This window comes from Corapipo altera, unplaced genomic scaffold (genome assembly GCF_003945725.1).
Source record: "Corapipo altera isolate COAL_440 unplaced genomic scaffold, ASM394572v1 239, whole genome shotgun sequence".
Classification (NCBI taxonomy): Eukaryota; Metazoa; Chordata; class Aves; order Passeriformes; family Pipridae; genus Corapipo; species Corapipo altera.
Genome location: NW_020884938.1, coordinates 1,903,360 through 1,922,461, shown reverse-complemented (window position 1 = coordinate 1,922,461; position 19,102 = coordinate 1,903,360). Strand labels below are relative to the sequence as shown.

General features: G+C 43.7%; 1 protein-coding gene across 4 annotated transcripts in view; it reads left to right on the top strand.

Moving 5' to 3' along the window:
• The window catches only part of MPPED1 (metallophosphoesterase domain containing 1), a 60,333-nt gene extending 55,592 nt beyond the window's left edge, over positions 1-4,741 (top strand). For all 4 annotated transcript variants that reach the window (XM_027660774.1, XM_027660773.1, XM_027660776.1 and 1 more), the window contains exon 7: positions 234-4,741. In XM_027660774.1, coding sequence (XP_027516575.1) covers positions 234-352 — 119 coding nt within the window. In that variant the 3' untranslated portion in view covers positions 353-4,741. The remainder of the gene's footprint in view (positions 1-233) is intronic.
• The last annotated feature ends 14,361 nt before the right edge of the window (positions 4,742-19,102 follow it).

Here is a 19,102-nt window from a genome sequence, read left to right as displayed (position 1 = left end):
GATTATTGCCACTAGCTAGTGAGGGGCTGTTTTGGTTTTTCTTACACAATTTAAAAGATGGCAAAAAGTTCTGTAGGCCAAAGATGGTTTTTTTCAGGGGACCAAGAGAATTTTTAAATTCCTTCTGAGTGATAAATGTGGCACTTAGCATTGTGTGGTAAAGGTGAATAGTTGAAAAATGAAGAAGATAATAATGAATAATGAGAGTAACCAGAGTTTTTCTTACTTTGTAGGTTATGGTGTCATGGCTGATGGAACCACTACCTATGTGAATGCATCTGTGTGCACTGTGAATTACCAGCCACTTAACCCACCTATAGTTATTGACTTACCTACTCCAAGGAACACATGATTATAACGAGGATTTAAAGTTGTACCCAACACATTAGCAACTTTATATTGCTGGCTGAGAATCCCAATAGGGAACCATTCAAAAACAAACAAAAAAAAAGCAAAATCCTTCTTTTTTTTCCCTGCTAGCTCTTCACAGATAAATTTCAAGTAACAAAAGTGGATGAGGAATAAAGACATTTTGGTGCCAGAAACAGATTAAAGACTTAACATTTCACCATTAAAATATTTGTGAACACAGAAAAGTGAATGCATTCCACATATAAATATATATATATATATACATACACATATATATATCTAGTAGGGGCTTTTGTATATACGGTGTATTGGACTTATTAAAAGAACGATGTCTTTCAAAGGAGTGTTTCTTTAAGAAAGTTTGCAGTTTAAACTTCAGTGTTTAGACTAGGATTCCCTCATTTCAGATGTTTCCCAGTGAACTCTTGGTAAAAGAAAAATTATGGTAAAGATGTTTTCCCTTAATTAACATGGCAAATATAAAAGATGCTGCACAAATGACCAGTCACTGGAGGAAAGCTATTACTCCAAGTCCTCCAGGTCTAAGTCTTTGCATCTATTCAAAACCAATGCAATAGAGGCCCTAATTCACTGTACTGAAATGAAGTTTTACTACATCTGGCATTACAGATGGTAAGGGAAATGGTGCATATTGCCAGCATGCTGTAAACAGCTCAACATTCAAGAAGGGAGACTGTGTTAAGTGCAGTATAAACTCAGGAATTTGTAACCTGTAAAAAAAAAGGATGACATTTCCCTAAAAAAAAAAAAAGGAAAAAAAAAACAACAAAGAAAAAAAATATAACTGTGTTTTCATATGGTAAAGAGATACGTGAGTGTATTTAAAAAAAAAAAGAAAAAAAGAGAACCCACAAAAATCCCACCCAACGATCAGTAAGGGTGTTTTAAATAAAAGTCACTGGGACCATGGGTTTGAAACCTGCTGATGGGACGTGCAGCCAATGCTGAGATGACTGGTTTGAGTCTGGCCCTGATCAGGAGGGGTTAAATGTCATTGTGATCATTTTGTCCTCGGGGATATTACAGGGGAAGGCGCCATCCCGAGGTGGGGTTTGGGGATTCACTTCTGGGGAGCTGTAATGAGTACACACCCGTGGACACAGAGCAGAGGGCACCTCCCCGGGGGTTGCTGTTTGCCCACTCATGGACACTGCTGAGAGAGGCCCAGGACAACCTGAAATCCATCCGTGGTGCTGTAGGTGCCACCAGGCAGAGCGGGGGACGTGCCATGAGCTGGTTGCGGTGGCCCACAGTGGCACTGCCCGTGCAGCTCTCCTGCAGGCCAACAGGGGTGTTGAAGCTGCTGGGATTTCAGTCCTGTCCTAGGCAGAAGCTTAAGAATTGATTGGAAACCCACCAAAAGAAAGACATGGATTTCTGCCTTGGACTAACCAACATCTCCTCTTGCCTTGATGGAGGTTGTTCAGCTGCTGTATTTTGAACGTGGACATCCTCAGTTTGGGGGCTGATGGCATCTAGATGTTAATCTTGTTCCCACAGGTTGGGCAGAGCTCAGCAGTGCCAGTTCAGAGCTGTCTGCAGGTCTGTGCCTGGCCCACCTCTGCACTCATGCACTGGATAATTGTGTGTGTTACTTTTTGCCCAATATGTGGATGTAAATGTGAGCTTCACGTGGCAGCTGCATGCACATGACACACATGCACAATTTAAAATACCTGTGTGGCAAAACCAGGCCGTGTCAGCTGCAAGTCTGAGCCAGGTGGGCAGAAACACTGCTTTTTGCTGGTTCCCCATGGGCAGCAGCTCTTCCATCAGCTGCTGGGAGCCAAGATATTCCAGCCCTTGGACCTACAAGAGGTCACCAGACCCCCAGAAAACATGACAAGTCACAGGTCTGTCATTCTTTGTAACCCTTTGGGTGACCTTGTGTCTAAACTGATGTGGTGCTTTTTCCTGAAAATGAAACCCAAAACAGTCTTTGACGCCTGCAAGTGGTTTTTGGGTGAGTGGTTCCCATGAGCAGCCTGCCGTGAATTCACAGGGGGCCACTTTTGTCAGAGCTACTGGTGTAGAAATTGCAGATCAACTCCTAAATCAGCAAGAACTGAAATTCATAGTCAGATATGAACTCCTGCCGTCACTGGGAAGATGAACAATAGCACTGTAGTTAGAATAAAAGTGTCTTAGCTAGTCACAATTCAAGCAGTTTGCAACAAATGTGGCAGGAAATTGGCTGTATGTTAAACTCTGAAATGTTTACATTCGCTCATGGCACTTAAGAGACTAAAATGTTCAAGTGGAGGGAAGAGGTCCTTTTATTGGCCTCAGCAACATTTCTATGTGGACCATAAACTATTCTCTTAAAAATAATTTTTTTCCTAAGGTATCTTCCAAATACTGTGTATTTTTATGTGGAAAGGATATGAAAGCAGCTGTTACTTCAAAATATCATTTAAAGTACTTGAGGTATGAAAGCTTAAAGATTATTTAATCATTTTGGCATAACTTGAATGTTGTTGTAATTTTTGGTCAAGCATGTTAGACAAATAAAGTCTTAAAAAAAAAAAACCAACAAAACAAAACAAGACCACACAACAAAAAACAAGGTCTCTTAATATCCAGCTCCGTGTTGGAAAGACTGCCATGTTCTCCAGGGGTGGGGATATTAAAGGCTGTGGGATATTAAAGGACAATGGTGGTATTGAGGTATTGATGGTTTTTGCAGAGGGGGATCAGCTGGCAGAGGGGCTGGGGACGATGGGGAGAGGGTGCCCTGCTCTGTGTGCCAGTTCCCTGCTATCACACCTCCTGCAGAGGGGAGCAAGTTTGGGGTTACACAGGGAGGGGAAAGCAACAACCACTGCCTGTAACTGCTGTGTTTTGGTGGGAGAGCATGGCAGATGTGCCTGGGAGGCAGGGAAAAGATGCCATGAGGGAGTGCTGCAGAGGAGCTGTGCAGAGGTTGGGAAATGGGATGCCATCCTTTGAGTATGGGTGGCAGCTAGGGGAAGAAGGATGGTTCATACTCTGAGTGTAAGGACAAAACCCCACAGAGAAGGAGATCAGGGCAAAGTGTCTGGTTTTATTTTAACTTTGTGGGCACAGAAAGACCTGGGCTTCTGATCTAGCTCAGGTGAGGGAGGCCACAGAGACGAAGGTTTTCACAAACTTGGTTTTGCAGTTGTGAGCTCTATCTAAATTCTGGGGTGCTCTCCCAAGTAATTTCCTGTCCCACCTCCCTGTTGCTGACCTTCACTGGGATCCGTCCAGAATCACAGAACATGCCGGGTTGGAAGGGACTCTCAAGGATCATGGAGCTCCCAAAGGAAGGTGCTGATGTGTGTCAGCAATGAGTGCATTCCCATCACCAGGCAGAATTGTTCCTGAGATTAATTTTGGATCCTTTCAGCGATGAATAGGGGAGATATCACTGCACGTCAATGGGGAAAAAAAAGAGAAGACAGGATTATTTATACCTCCCTCAGTCACATATGGCCGAGGATGTGAAATGTTCCTTGGCTAGAAGGAAGGAGCAGGCTGGGAGTCAGCACCCACCCAGGCAGCTGCCTGTCCCCAGGCAGCCCCCACCCAGGGCAGCTGCACCCCAGCCTGGGGAACCAGCTTTAGGCTTTCACATGGTGCTCTCTGGTAGCCCCTGAAGGCAGAGCCTTCAGTGAGGTCACTGCAGAGAACGGGGTTGGTGGGAGCAGCATGCTGGCCCAGCTCCTTCACTGGGGAGGTGGCTGCAGGGAAGAAGGGTGAAAAGACCCCCCTCAGAGTGGCACATGGACACAGGGCAGATGAGAGGATGCTCTGGTCTTGTTGCAGGAGGAAGACACAGGAGATGACAAGTAGTTTGTCTTCTCCAAACACCAGTTGCTGCCTATAGTCAACATAAAAGCTTCAAAGGAAGGAGGAACAAGACATCCCTCGGAAGGAAATTTTTGGAGTAATCTGCCATTGGGGATGTCTGCCCCCCCTCCCATTTATTGCTGTTTGTATGAGAATTTCTCTCTTAAAACCCATATTATTGCTTACTGCTCATGTAACTCACATACAGGGAGTTAAACTGCAAATGGTCTTTCCTTTCAGGTACATTCCTGTCCCTTTCTTGCAAGTCTCTCTGCATCTGTGATTTTAGTGCTGTGCTGGAACAGGGAGCTCCCTGGATGATTATGCACAGTGCATTAGAACAACAGCATTTTGCTTATCCTCGTACATGTGCTGCTGCTCAGCTTTATTGACTGTCCCTTTGTTCTCTTTTTATGTGAAAAGTGAAAATAGGAGTACTTATATGTACCTTCTTTGTGCTGTTTGTTATTTTGTATTCTGCCATTATGTTACTTTTTACTCACTTCACCTAGAAATTAAAATCATTTCAATTCTAGCTAGACTCTATTCCTAACTCTCTTACTTTCCCATCTCAGAAACTCTCCCCTTGTCTCTTTTTGATGTGTCATTTGGGAGCTGGTGAGAGGTAGCAATGCCAGAAGAGGACCTCCTCTTCCTTCCTGTCTGAGCATTTGGACAGTTCCCTGCTACTTTCTCCCCTGATCTTTATCCAATATCTTCATTTCTTTAGGAGTTTTTGGGATAATATTATATATTTGCAGCCTGCAGTGGAGCACTGTGGTGAGCTGCCCATGGTCTGAGCTGGGTTTTCTCTTTGAGAGGTGGCAGCTGATCTGGCCTTACCTGGTTTTCACAACCATCATCCCCTTCCTCCCAAGGAGCCTTACCCAGGCTGTGTCCATGAGGGGGGATGATCCTCCCCCACTCTGACCTGTTCCCCTGGCTTTGATGGTGCCCCTGGCAATTCCTCATCAGCACCAGACAGGCTTTGCTATTGGAGGGCACTGGGTGGGATACAGAGCTGTGTGACATTTCCTCAGCCCTCCTCCTGCTGGGGGGGGTTTTGGTTTCTTAGCTCCTGCCCAACCCATGACCCTTCTTTGCCTCCCATGAATAACTCTTTCACAGAGGTCTTTATCAAAACCTTTGCAATTGCCCACACCAATTATATCAGTGACATCTCTTTTTGCTGGGACTTTGATGTACCAAAAGCTTTCAGACAGATTAAAGGAACAGGCTTTTCTTTCCCACAAACCGGCCTGCTTTGTTTCCCCACGCCCAGGGAAGTGAATTCCCTCTCTAGAGCAGGATGGACTAAAACTGGGCAGAGCAATTAACCTCACTACACGTCCCTGGGCCTGTGCGACACGTGCCCTCGTGCTGTTTGCTCCCATTCAGGGCTCCAGGCAGGTTTGCCATTTTGTGTACTCTCACTACATTTTCCTTGTCATTCTTTTTGTGTTCTGAATGGGATGAGCAGCTTGAGGAAGGCCAGATGGGAAAATGCTGGATGCTATAAACACGCTGCAACAGCTTATGGTAGCTTTAAACTTCAAAATCACGGGAAGGAAACTGCTCTGCCCAGGCAGCTGAGCTGCCCAGCACCCAGGAAAGGCTGGGGAGAGTCGAAGGTGACACTGAAGAACACTCCCACCAGTGCAGCCCCTTCCCCACTGCACTTAGAGCCTGGCTGTGAGGGCCCTGTAAGGGACAGGCTTGGGGCTGCACCTCACCTCCAAGGTGCTGGGGAGGGCTTTTTGCAGAGGTACTCTCACCTGTGGGGTGTAATAGCCCCACCTGGCAGGCTGCTGCTGCAGTGGGAAATTTCCCACCTCACCTCCCACCATATGGCCTGGGCCAAATTTTCTAGAAATAATGAGGTTATGCAGGATAAAGCAGTTCCAGTGCAGTGGGCAATTAAACCTGTGTTTATGTTTTCTCTCCTGTTTTGTAAGGCAGTTGCATGGTACAGTCATTCTAATTGTATCTGTTTCCTGATATTTTAAAATGAACATAGAGTTGCTTCACGTGTGTCAGCTACTGATCACCTTCCCTTTGTCACCAGCTCCTCTGCTTCCCATGGTCAGTCCTGCTGGTCCCTGACACTTCATGGGACTCGTGGTGGGGCCCTCTGGACATCTCCACTCTGGATACCTCTGTGGTCTCCCCAGGGAGACTTAACCCATCCTGGTCTTGCTTTTGAGCCCACAGATAAACCCCAACACCTTCCCCTGCAGCACCAGCTCCAAAGACCTGCAGAAGAAGTAGAACAAGGAGACAGGTCCTTCTGCTGGGGGTGAGCCAATTCATGGCATCACCCTGAGCCTCTCTGGGTGAGGAAGCACCTGCATATGGGGTAGGTTGCCTCCATGGGGCGGGAAGAGCCCTGTTCCAGGGGGAACAAATACCAGCACCAGACAGAGCAAAGGCAGAGCAGGGCAGCAAGGTGAAGCATGGCAGAGCAGAGCAAGCCTCCAGAGAAGAGTGCCCAGCAGGGTCCCCCAGCGCTGGAGTCTGTTCCATCAGTTTGGGAAATGGTGAAAACATTTGGCACTCCGGAGTGCTTTGACTGGGGTTTCCACCCCTCATTCCCACGCCAGGTGATGCAGCACCTCTGCCCTTGCTTGCAGTCCTCTGTAGTGGCACACACAGGAAAGGAAAAGCCCCTGAAGTCACCAAGGAGCCCGGAGAAGGAACTTCTTCAAATCTACCTCCCCATCATCTCACTCTGTCCCCTCTGGACACCCCCCTCTGGGGAGCGGTGCTTTACCCCCACACCTTTAGAGCACTTTCTTTCCCCACCTGTTCTGGTTGTAACACAGTGTGTACAATAATTATGTTTATTGCTTGTTCTGAAAGCAATCATAGCTCTGAATTGTTACGTACCAGGTTTGTTGCTGCAGATGCCCTTAACAACAATTAATCACACGTATTAACATGCGGTCAAGAGACTTGTCAAAACTGGAGCTCTCGAGCTGTAAACAGAGCTCGTGCAATTAGCAGTGCCTGCTCTGAAAACACTTGGATTGATTCATTGTTCCTCCCAACACCTAAGGAAGTCAGGGAAGTAATAAATCATGAAAATATAGACAAGGCACTCAGCAAACTATGATGAAGACACTTCATCAGCTGCCTGTAGCTCTGTGTCAGCGCTGCGCTGGAGTCGATGCCGTGTGAACTGGTTGTGTGACAGGTGTAACCACCAAGCGCTCACAAATGCTGCAAAATAAACTCAGAAATGCCTTCTTCTAAGTTACAAGTAGGGGATTTCTTAATAGCTTTTAATCCAGCTGCTACCAAGCATATGCTCTCCCTTAAAATAAAGGAACAGGAGTTCTAGGGCACAGAGAGAGTAGGACTTCCTCTGCCAAGCCCACAAGCCCGGGTAAATGGAGGGGGAAAGGGTGCAACTGCATTTTCTGATTAGGAAAGGGTCCTTCCATCTCTCCACGAGCTCAGGATGCCAGAGAGCAAGACACCTGGCTCTTCCTGGAATCCTGGACGTGCTTTGTTAAAGCAGCTCCTTTTAACTTGCAAAAAAAAAAAAAAGAAAAAAAATCAACATTTGCTAAAGGAATAAAAGGAAAAAGGACAACAGGAGAGGAACGGTTCCTCCAAACTTTGAAGCTGTTGTTATCTATTAGAAACAACAAAAGGAGCTCAAAGCTGGGAGATGGAAAGCAACAAAATGTATGAAAGCAAATGACTTGAATGGGGCTCTCAGAAGTGATGGTGACGTTTCGTGCTCCCTATTGGCTTCTTTTCTGTGTCTGAGTGAAAAAGGAGAGCATCCTTTAAAGAGCAGTGTTGTCTCAGTAGTCTCTGCATTTGGCATTATTAACAGCAGTTGTGTTCAACAATTGTGGTGTTGGTCTGAAAATCCCCAGGAGCTCCCAGCCCACATGTTGAGTTGAAATAGGAAGGTGGTATGTGTGTGGGGGTGTGGGTTATTTTTTTATAAAAAATAAAGACTGTTTGCATTCTTTAAAAGTCCCTTGCAGTTGTAAAAGGCAGTTACTTCTCTTGACTCCTTGGTGGCTTCACAGAGGCTTTTCCTTTCCTGTGTATGTGGCTACAGGGGACTGCAAAGCTGTTCCCACAAGGAGGGGATGCTTATACCTGTTTTGAGAATCTCCAGAGATTTAAAGTTCTTCACCTCTCTGGGCATCTGTGCTGGTGAGCATCTAAATAAGTATGAGTCAAAAGCATCATATATTCCCTCATCCAAAGGCTTATGCAACTTTTCAAGATGTTCATCTTTGCACTGTGCCTTTTTCTAGCTGAGCTGAAGAAGCCAAGAGAGACACCCACTGTGCTGGACCTTCCCAGGGAAAAGGTTTAGCTGGGATATGAGGCTTCAAATCCAGGAACTTGAGCTTAGCAAGCAGAAAGGTTCATTCTTTAGGGAAGGATTTTGCTTTAGGAGTTGTTCAATCAGTGACTGATAAGTAAATATGATGCACAAGCTTTACTATTTCCACAAGAGAAGTCTAAGAAATTTTTTGTACAGTAAAATGTAGAGAGCATTTGCCTCACTGGGTTCCTGGAAGAAGCAGGAAAAGGAAAACCAGGGAGTCAGATCAAGTCCTGTTGCACAGAGGAGGAAAAAGTATTCCACAAGGGACAGGCTGGCACCAGAGTGATGAACTGACCTGAGGAACCACAGCACACAGGACACCACTTCATGGAAACAGAAGATGTTGCTGCGCTGATTCATGATCCAACTTGGTAACATTTATACTCCAAAAGGAACTGGGGTAGAGGGATGTCTGAGTTATCCTCCTGGAGGAAAATGAAGGAAATCAGGAGATGCAAGGACCTGACAGTGAAAATGCTGTTTAGCTAGGAGGTATAAGTTAAGAATTTGGGCTTTTAGATTTGGAAGAGCTGCACTTCTGCAGAACACAGGGCTGTCTGAAGCTGCAAGGAGAGGTTTCAATTAACAGAAGTGTCTGAAAAGAAGGGACCACCAAACCCCTCAGACTGTTCAAACTCTCTCTGTTGGTGACATATAACAGAGATAGACTATGCTGTGCAGAAATTCCTAAATTGACTATGTATCAAGATTAAAAGCCCAGGTAATAAATGCAAGGAATAGAAATTGCTTGTTTAGAACCATGCATTAGAACTAGCTGATATTAATGAAACCTAATAGGATGACACATGACAGGAATATTGATTAAGTTGTTTGTAATCTCTTTAGGAAAGATCAGCTCTGCAAAAGCTGTCTCCCACTATAAAATGGGGATGCTGGCAACTAGGAAGTCAGTCAGCTGGAATATATATTCATCCAATAGACCTAAGAAGTAAAGCTTGTGGTGTCCCTGCAGGTGATATGCACTTTATGACATTCAGTCGAATCATAGAATCATAAAATGAGTTGGGTGGGCTACTTTGTCACAAAAGGAAATTAAATTGATCTTTATGAGTCGTCCCACTACTTAAACACACGTTAATATTGTTTTCCACATCCCCCACACTTGTCCTTGTGAGGCAGCTGGCTGTGAATGGTATAAAGTGGAGATTTCAGCCAGCCAGGATTTCTGAAGTCCCCAGATGGTAGTTTTCTGACAGAAAGGCTCCTTCCAGCAGGAGCATCCACACCACATCTTGTCTTGGCCAACAAGGAGGACTCATTCACAGAACAAGGACACTGAAGCAGCTTCAGGTATCAGCAGCCATGGCTTTGGTCATGTCCACTGTGTGAGCACAAAAGAAGGAGATAAACCCCCTCAGATAGACTCTTCGTCTTTCAAAGACAGATGCTAACACAAATACTAACCCATCAGTAAGGAGAAAAGAAAAAACCAAAAAGAAATCTAAGCAAAAAAATATAGATGGTGTCTGCAAACTGTTTAATCAAGTTTGCGAAAGAACAGTCCCAGAATAAAGACTCAAACCAGTTTCAAAAAAAACCACCCCATCCTGATAGTGAGGGTAAATAAAAGCAGACTGAGGGAAAAAATTGTATGAAGGGAGAAATTTGTGTTAAAAAGGGACTAGTAAAGCAAACACACACAGGGGCTATCGGTGGCTTGAAATGGTAAGGGTAAGAATAGAAAAGCAAGTAGAAAGGGGAGGTTCATCAGCAGTGTTATGAGAATGGTGGAATTTTAAAATAAATATCTTTGCTGTTGCAGACAGAATGACCTGTAGTGGCAGTGGGACATTACCCACTGCTACTTTTAAGCCCTACAGTCCCGAAAGAGGGTGTTAAATGGCAATTACCAAATGTCTCAGTTTAGAAGTTTGCATCTGGGAAGTTAGCTAAGGAGTCTTTTAAACTGCTAATAATAAATGAATTTTCAGACATGAGAGAAGTCTGAAAATCCAGAGAAAGCTGAAATGGTGCCAATATCTTAAAAAGGGGAAGAGGATGGCCAAAGGGAGAGAGCATTAGCCTGACTTTGATCCCTGGGGAAAGAAAAAAAAAAAGCAGTGATGGGATTGATTGTGCAAGGCTTTAGTAATAAAGAATGAAAAGGGGCTAATAAAATTAAATGCTAATCAAGGTGGGTTTAAGGTAAATGGATCTTCTCAACCTAATTTGATGTCTTTTTATGAGATTACAGGTTTGGATGACAAATGACACAGTGTTAAGGTAATAGACTTTGGTAATAGACTTCTGTAAGGCACATGACTTGGCACCACTGTCCAGTATTTTGAGGAGGAAACAGGAATGACATAATTTCAACATGGCATACAATACATGAATTAAAACCCACTAAGCAATGTCATTAAGTAAGGAATCATCTTTAATAGGCTGTTTTGCAGGGTTCTGTCCATCCTGACATGGTTGCTGTCCTGACATGGTTCCTGTCCTGACATGAATTACATGCTAGATATTGACCAGGAAACCTGCCTTCCCTCCAAAAAATACTGTCACTGAAACTTTAAAGATGAACCAAGTGTTGAACTGCAGGGAATACTGAATAGGATGTCTCACAGGTAGAAAACAAGGTACAGCAAACTGATCTATGTTTCAGTGTGGCCATGTACAAAGTTGTATCCCTGAACACAAGGACATGGACCAGAGTGACTTTGCCTCAGGGAGCAGAGCTTTGAAAAAAGGGGACTTGGATATGTGTCTGGCTGCCATAAAGTGCCTGGTGTGCCCAGAAGAGCAAATGCAGTTGACTGGGCAAAGCCGGCAGGAGGAGGTTACACGTCCTCTGCCTTTGATTCCTACGGCTGAGATTTGAAAATGTCCCAGTTCAGACATCCCTGACTTGAGCATGGTTTTGAGAAGTTGGCATTGACACCAGGAGGACCTGTGGAAATGGGAAAAGGGTTGCAAAATTTGCCCTGAGAGGTGAAAATCTGGGAAACTCTGTCTTACTGGGAAAAAAAAAAAAAAAAAGAGGTTCAGTTTGATTTCACTGTGATCTTTATGTAACTGCAGAGTGAACCAGCTGGAAGCTGCACAGAGGCAAATTCATATCTGAAACAGCATCATCTTAAAAATATATGTATTCATATGAATGAATGAGAGAGTAACAGCCACCAAAACAACCTTGGAACGATTGTGCTGATTCTTTGCAAGTGGCAGTTTTAAAATCAAGATCTGATGTGTATCTTCAAACAAAAATTAATTAGAGGAATCCCATTCATTAAAAATAAGTGATCAAACAAACAGCCACGTGAATCCTTTCAGCCCAGCTTATGGAGCTTTGGATCAGGCCATGCCTTAATGATGGGGAATGCTGCAAAATGACCAGTGGCCAGAGTTTTTCAGCCCCCACGACCTCACTGGGACTGTGCAAACCACCGGAACCAAGGAAAACGCTCCTTTACCTTGGCAGGAAATTTCACACCCTGGCAGGCAATTAAAATGCAAATTAAAAATGTTAATTAGAACTGTTTCAACATCTATTCTAATGCACAAGATGGGAATTCTGCAGAGTGCACACGGAGAAGGATGCATTGTTCCTCAGGCAAAACCCTCCTGATGCCACCACTCCTGCTCCAGAGTGAGCAGAAATAGCTGCTACTTTTTTGAAAACCTGGAGGAAGGGGAAAGAAAAAAAAAAAGAAAGAAGAAAATAGAGTGCTGAGGTCTGATCCTGACCTCAAATGCTGGCTTAAATCCACCAAAGCCAGAGGTCAGAATCAAGCCCTGTAAAATTCCTAACACTGAAAGAAGGTGTGAAAGGGTATCTACCTCACAGTGAAACACCTGTGTTACACTAGTTTTACTATTTTTCCCCCTCTCCATTTATTTTTAAAAACACAGCCAATTTAAATGTACTTCCAAAGACAGACAGCAGCTAACCTAAGGCTCTGGTTAACACTGGACAGCAGCCTGGGGATAACTTTGTTTCAATTCAGCAGAAAAACCAGGTTTTTACAACGCCAAGAGCTCTGTAAATGCACACCAGCAGGTCTCCTTTCCATGTTAAATATGTAGTTGCTCCATTAAGGCTCATCCCAATACACTCTGATGTTTAAGACAACTTTCTTCCCTTTCCTGCTTAAAATCTACCCACATCAAAGATGAAATCTGGATGCTCCCAGAGCTGTGATGAGGTTGTTTTTACAGCTATTTGAGCAGCATGTTATACCTGCTTATTTGAAGATGATGATATTTGTATTGTTGCTAAGAATTCATGCCAAGCATAATTTTGGGGCGTTGTGAAGATATCATATTTGCATATTTTAAGTATTGATATAATACAAAATTCTCTTTATGACTCCTTTCACAGCATAATAATGCTCTTTCCACTGCATGACAGCCTTTAGCATAGAAAAATTCAAAAACAGAAGAAAATTATTTTTCAGAAAATGGATTTTTTTTTTTTTTTAAATCCGATTTTCTTTTTCCCATGTTTGGAGCATCCCTTACTGCTCATGACCTGCTGCATATCATTCCCATGAAAACAGTAATTGCACAGAGATACAGGCACTTCTCACTGTAATGTCTTAATCAAACAAATGACTGCATTCTGAAGAAGTTTGATTTATTTTTTTCCCTGAAGCACACTATTTCCAGCCTTGCAGGGTCTGTGCCAGTTGCCAGTGTAGAAGATGGCCCATATGAATCCCTTCTCTCCTTTCTCTCCTGTCCCTTTGCCTTGCTTCAGCCCTCTCTGCCCTTCCCTCCTCTTCTCCATCCTTTGAGCACATAGAGACTCTGTTTCTGCTCTTACAGGCTCCGTGCCAAGCCCTGGGATAGGAGTGGCTGGAACAGAGTCTGCAAACTTCTTCCTTCCCTCCTCTGACTGATTCCCTGCTTTCCCTTGTCTGATTTCCTCATGCTTCTAGCAAAGAGCTTTCATGCCATGCCTTCTTCCCTGCTCCAAAAGGGCTCTGCCAGAGCTGCCCCCTCTCCCAAAGCACTGGCAAGGGGGACTGTCTTGGGACAGGGGTTTGGATCCACACATGTTCCTGGGGAGAGTCCTGTTTGCAGGGGCTTCAGAGAGAGAGAACCTGAGAGGAAAGACGGGGGAAGGAAGAAAATCTAGGGACAGACACTGGCTTTTCTTTTATGGTCTGTTTCTCTGTGAAAATCACTTTCTGTGTGACATTTATATTGTATTTTAATCACCTGAAAGGCCCATGGTGCTTGGCTGGTGCTAACTGTCTTGCAGTGCAGGGTCATAGTGGCCGGAGCTGGTGGTGACCTGGTCCCTCTGGACAGGCTGTGGCTCCGGGGGGCTCCTCCCCATACCAGTGCTGAGTGTCCTCCACCACTGAGCATTTCTTGGTGGCATTTTCTGGGTTTTTTGAACAGTCAGAGAGTGTAATTTAGCAGTGGTGAGCTGGAGGTACCGGGTCTCCAGGCTCTGTGAGAGGCATTGTGTGGCCAAGGGCGAGTGGCTGCTCTGCTGAGGGACACAGGAATGAGCAAACCATGGCTGTGACCTGGCAGGGACACAAGATTCCTGTGCAGCCACAGGTTTGTTAGACTTCAACCTCTGCTCTGGGGGGAAGGAAATTAAACTTACAATACTGTTAAAACCCAGCTGAAGGACCTGTTTTCCTTTTGCCTTATGTCCCCAGCTCAGAAGAGTCACAGGCAGTCACAGAGGCTGAGGGTGGGTGGAGGGGAAAGGAGCAGGTTGTTGTCTCTTGTTTTCCGGGCTTTGCTGGCCGAGCACACCCTGAGGGACGACTGACAGCACGGAGGGTGGCAGAGCTCTGGAACAGCTGCCCATGGAGAATCTCCCTCTCTGGAGACGTCCCAAACCCACCTGGACATGTTCACCTGCTTCAGGTGACCCTGTCTTCTCAGGGGAGTTGGACTGGATGATCTCCAGAGGTTGTTTCCAACCCAAACAATTCTGTGATTAGTCACAATTAGCCCAGCCAGATGCTCGATGGCCACCCAGGGCACAGCCAGGAGTGTGCCCCATCTCCAGTGCTTGGGGCCAAGTCCTCCCACCCCAGAACCCTTGGGAGGAAGGGAAGAAGAGACTTTCCTTAAGGGCTCTCTCTACTGATCCTAGAAGAAGCACATCAGGAGGGAACAGCAAGTGATGGCTCCTTGTCGCCTGAGGGCTGGCCTGGGGTAGGGAAGAAGCTGTCACCTGTCACTGCAGTTTGGTGCCAGTAGATGCCACCCTGCAGGGAGCACTGGTGGGGGAGGGGGGGCTGTGCTACCAAAACCCCTCTGAGATTTGGTGCTCCTCACCTCCCACCCAGACAGCGAGAGACTGAGAGAGGTGATCCTACCAGACCAGACATGGGTTCGCTGCCTCTGCTTGGTGACGAGATTCCCAAGCTTTGCACTGGTGTTATTTCCATAACCACCTTGCAGTGCTTCCCCACAGTAGCAGGAGGCCATTCCCAGGGATAATACTCCATTCCACTCACATTATCCCCCTCACAGTGATTCCCTGGCAGCCCCTCCTGGCTGACCCTTAGATGGGGAGAGCAGCTGCCCAAAAAACCCCAACTCCTCTTCTGTTACAAAGCTTACCCACCCAGCAGTTTGCAACTTTAATATGAAAAATTGCCTTGGTTATTTCAAAATAAATTCAGTTTGTCGGTTCCTTTCAGGAGTTTTGTTTTTGGGTTCATTTTTTTTTTGAGGTTGTATAAACAGTTGGTAAGTGCCATCCCTGCCTTTAAGAACTCACTAAAAAAACCCAGCGTGATTTGATTTGTTTGTACAGCAAAAAGATTGTTCTTTAGTCCCTTTGGAGTTGTTGGATCTGATACTCCTGCCAGTCGAACTAATGAAAAATCCTCTGGCAGGATGTGTTGGGAAATTCAGAGACATCCATCCCCTCCCTGCATTGCCTCTCCTGAAGGGGGGGCAGCTTGGAAATGGCACATCAAGGGAAAAAACCTCCTGTACCCCTTTGAGAAATGTGGTATCAGAGAACATGCTGAGTTGGAAGGGACCCACAAGGAACATCAAGTCCAACTCTTTACCCTGCACAGGGCCATCCATGCCAGAAACCAGTACAGGGATGGGAATCTTACTATATTTGATATAAAATTAAACCCAGCTATCAAACAGAAAGTATAGGACATTTTGGGAAAACAAAAACAAAAAAGACACCCACCCAATCAACACTACCCAATGATCTTAAGTAGTTTAGTTTTTTTCTCCTTGGTTAGATCCACTATTGTAAAAATAATTCATGTAATATTTGTGTTAATATTAGGTATTCCAAACAGCAATTAATTCTATAATTAATATGAATTATTAACTTACTACATAAACTATATGAAATAAAAACAGAAATTAAATGGGACACGTTGCACCTGACTGAGGAGGAGGAAAGAAGTTGCCATAAAAAAACAGAGCGGTTACAAGGATAAAATGAAATAAAAAAATAGGCTAATTAGATCTTAAGTGGGGCTGCACTGAACCCCCTCCATCACTGGAGACACCAGACCTGCCAGGGTGGGAGTAATGAACACCTGTCTGTGTTCAAACAAGTAGGCAAGGACCAGCTCTTTCTAGTCACATGTTGATATATATGTGTGTATATTCTTAAATTCACTGTTTTCTACTAATGGAACTAGGAAATTTTGCATTTAGTGTGGGAGAACATCCTTAAATAATGGAGTTTTTCTCAAAATCTTCAAAGTATTTCCTGAAAATCCCAAATGCAGAGAAACACTTACTCGGAAAAAGAAAAACCCAACATGTAATATTGTTCTGCACTGAGAATCTTTCAGATTCATTGCAAGGGTTCATATATTCATTAGAAATAAAAAGGAAAACAAGATTACGTTCCTCTACCCTTTCCCATTCCAAAGACTTCCCTATATATATATTTATATATTAGGAAAAGTCAAAAGGGTTTGAAGTATTCACTGAACTTTTGATGGGTAGCTTTGCACACACAGAAATAGGTGCACACATCATTTTGCCTGTGTGTGTGTGAACTGATTATGAATGTTGCTATCTCAAATATCCAGTTAAGGCATTGTTATAATCATAGTAAACCCCATAGAATTGCTTTGTAGATGTTAAAGTGTTAATGATCAAGGGCTGCTAAACCCTTTTGCACCCTTATCTTTGCATCCATATCCTTTGCATTACCAGCTTCTGTATAAATCATTCCAAATTGCTTCTAATTTGATCTCCCTGTGTGTGCTTTAATCTGTGCAATAAGTAATAGAGTGACCCTTGCCATCTAACTGTGTAAAGCTGCATTTTCACAAATTCATATTAAACTCTTGCTTTTGCCAATACATTTGGTGGTTTCTTAAAGCAGCCAAACCACTCACAACACAGAGGAAACAGTGGTACCCACACACAGCTGGCATTGCTCAGATTTCAGTGGCTTGGTTCATGTGAAAATGTCCTTAAAAATAGACATACAGCACTGCAAGAAGGGGGAAAGATACCCTGAGAAATAGGATTATTTTTTTGAATAATGAAGGCCAACGCATTAGAATTAATACAATTGGAAAATGACAATTGAGGAAATTCAATAGTATGCCTTGCAAACCTTTTTACTGCAGTTAAGAGTGTGTCACTAATAAAATGTATAAAATTTTAAAAAGAATTTCCTTAAATGAGTTCCTTTTGCAATCGTCTTAGGAGGCATTATTTTGACAATGTTAATTGTTTTCTTTTTCTTTTTTGATAAATGGATTATGCAAAATTAATTCCCTCACTATGTAGATTTAATCCACAACACAGGACCACTGTCAGAATTTAAAAGTATTTTGAGTTTTCTAATGAATAGATACAAAAAAGCCATACTCAATTAATTTATTAGTTTGAAATTATAAATCAGTCACTGTCTTTATCTACAGTTTCCTGCATTTGACCAAATCCTACTGCGCAAATGCCCAGAGAAGATATTTTTGAAGGCAAAGTTTTATCATAGGATTCTAAAATATTGAGTAACTTCCCTTCAGTTGATGTCAATTCTGTGCTCAGGAAGAACCCACAAAAGACTTAGACAACTTAAACATTTATTTCAGTGCTTTGAGTGAACAAGAAGTAAAACCATTCGTTTATCTTGCTAAAATTTCTGTACAAAATAACTTGATAATCCAGCTTCACTCTTAGGTTTCCCAGAATATTAGAAAAAACAAACCTTCCTTTATTATCTCTTACTTTTTTCCACGCTAATAGTGTCTCCCTGGTGTCTGTATGTGAAAACCTGCATGTACAGGGGTTTTGCCCACTTTCCCAACTGGCTCTTGCCTGAGTCTTCCTAAGTGAGAACTCAGCTTGAACAGGGCTCATCTGGTTCACCTCATGCCAAAACACAGGTGCACCTTTCAAATATTTCACCTAGTACATTTTAGAAATATTATAAATCATTACAAATATTCCCAGTGCCCTGACATAAAAGAAAATATTGCATTAATTTTTGAGGGTTCCTTCTGGTTTTAGATACGGATTTAAACCCTAAAACTGACACAGCGTGTCCTTGTGTACTATGCCAGTTGTCTCGAGTTTTCTGGCAAACTCAGATAAATCTGCCCCCTTTCCCTCTTCCCATCTCAGCATTAGAAATTGCTAATGACCCCTTGCAGATAGTACAGCCATAAATAGCAGTGTTGGTGCAAAAGCTAATTTTCCTGTTTCAGTAACTGAAGTTACCTAGGAGATAAAGGGGTCCACAAATCGCTTGATATCTCTCCAAACAGCAGATTAATACCTGTCTGGTAGGATTTTGGAATCAGAGATTTCTTCTTGATCTAGATCCCTGAAGAGTTAGTTTTCTGGTTGTGGATTTGTTGGTTTTTTGGGGTGGATTTCTTTGTCTAGCTTGTGTTAGAAAGCTTGATTTGAAAGCTGCTGGCTTTGCTTTAACTACAAATGGTAATCATCAAGTGTCCTAGAGGAAGAGATAGAAGGTACCTGAATATTTGCAGAGGACACAGATCCCTTGCCTGGTAGACAATCTTGCTGCCCACAGAGGAGCAAAGAGAAAAACCAGAGGTTCTTAAATGAGGATTACCTGAGTTTTTCCACATTTTGAAGGGACCACTGCGCTTGGAGGGTCACAGGATCCCACAGCTGTAGGGAGACCTATCAGAAGATAAGCTTCAATTCCCCTGTGTTTGTGAAAGATATGCATTTAAACTCTGTAATAGGGACTAAGGCTTTTCCCTGGTTTTTGTTTTCTATTCAGGACTCCACCTCAGACCTCAGGAAGTGTAACCACACATGGAGAATGGGTGAGCAACAGTCAGAACTAAAGTCTCAGAGAGGAGCCAGGACGAGTTTATGCACCATTTTTTCAGAATATTTTCAACCAGGAATCTTAAATTAGGCAGCTATAATTTTCTGACCATTTGCTGAATTCAACTTCTGCAATATTTAACAGTCCATACCTTATAATAGGATTTCAAAGTTCTCTTCTTTGGTGACCAGCAATGCAGCATCTGGGGCTGGATTCTCAGCATTTCACTAAAGAATCATGTGAGTTGTGGTACAGGATTGAACCAACAAAGTTGGATGAGAATGACTGGC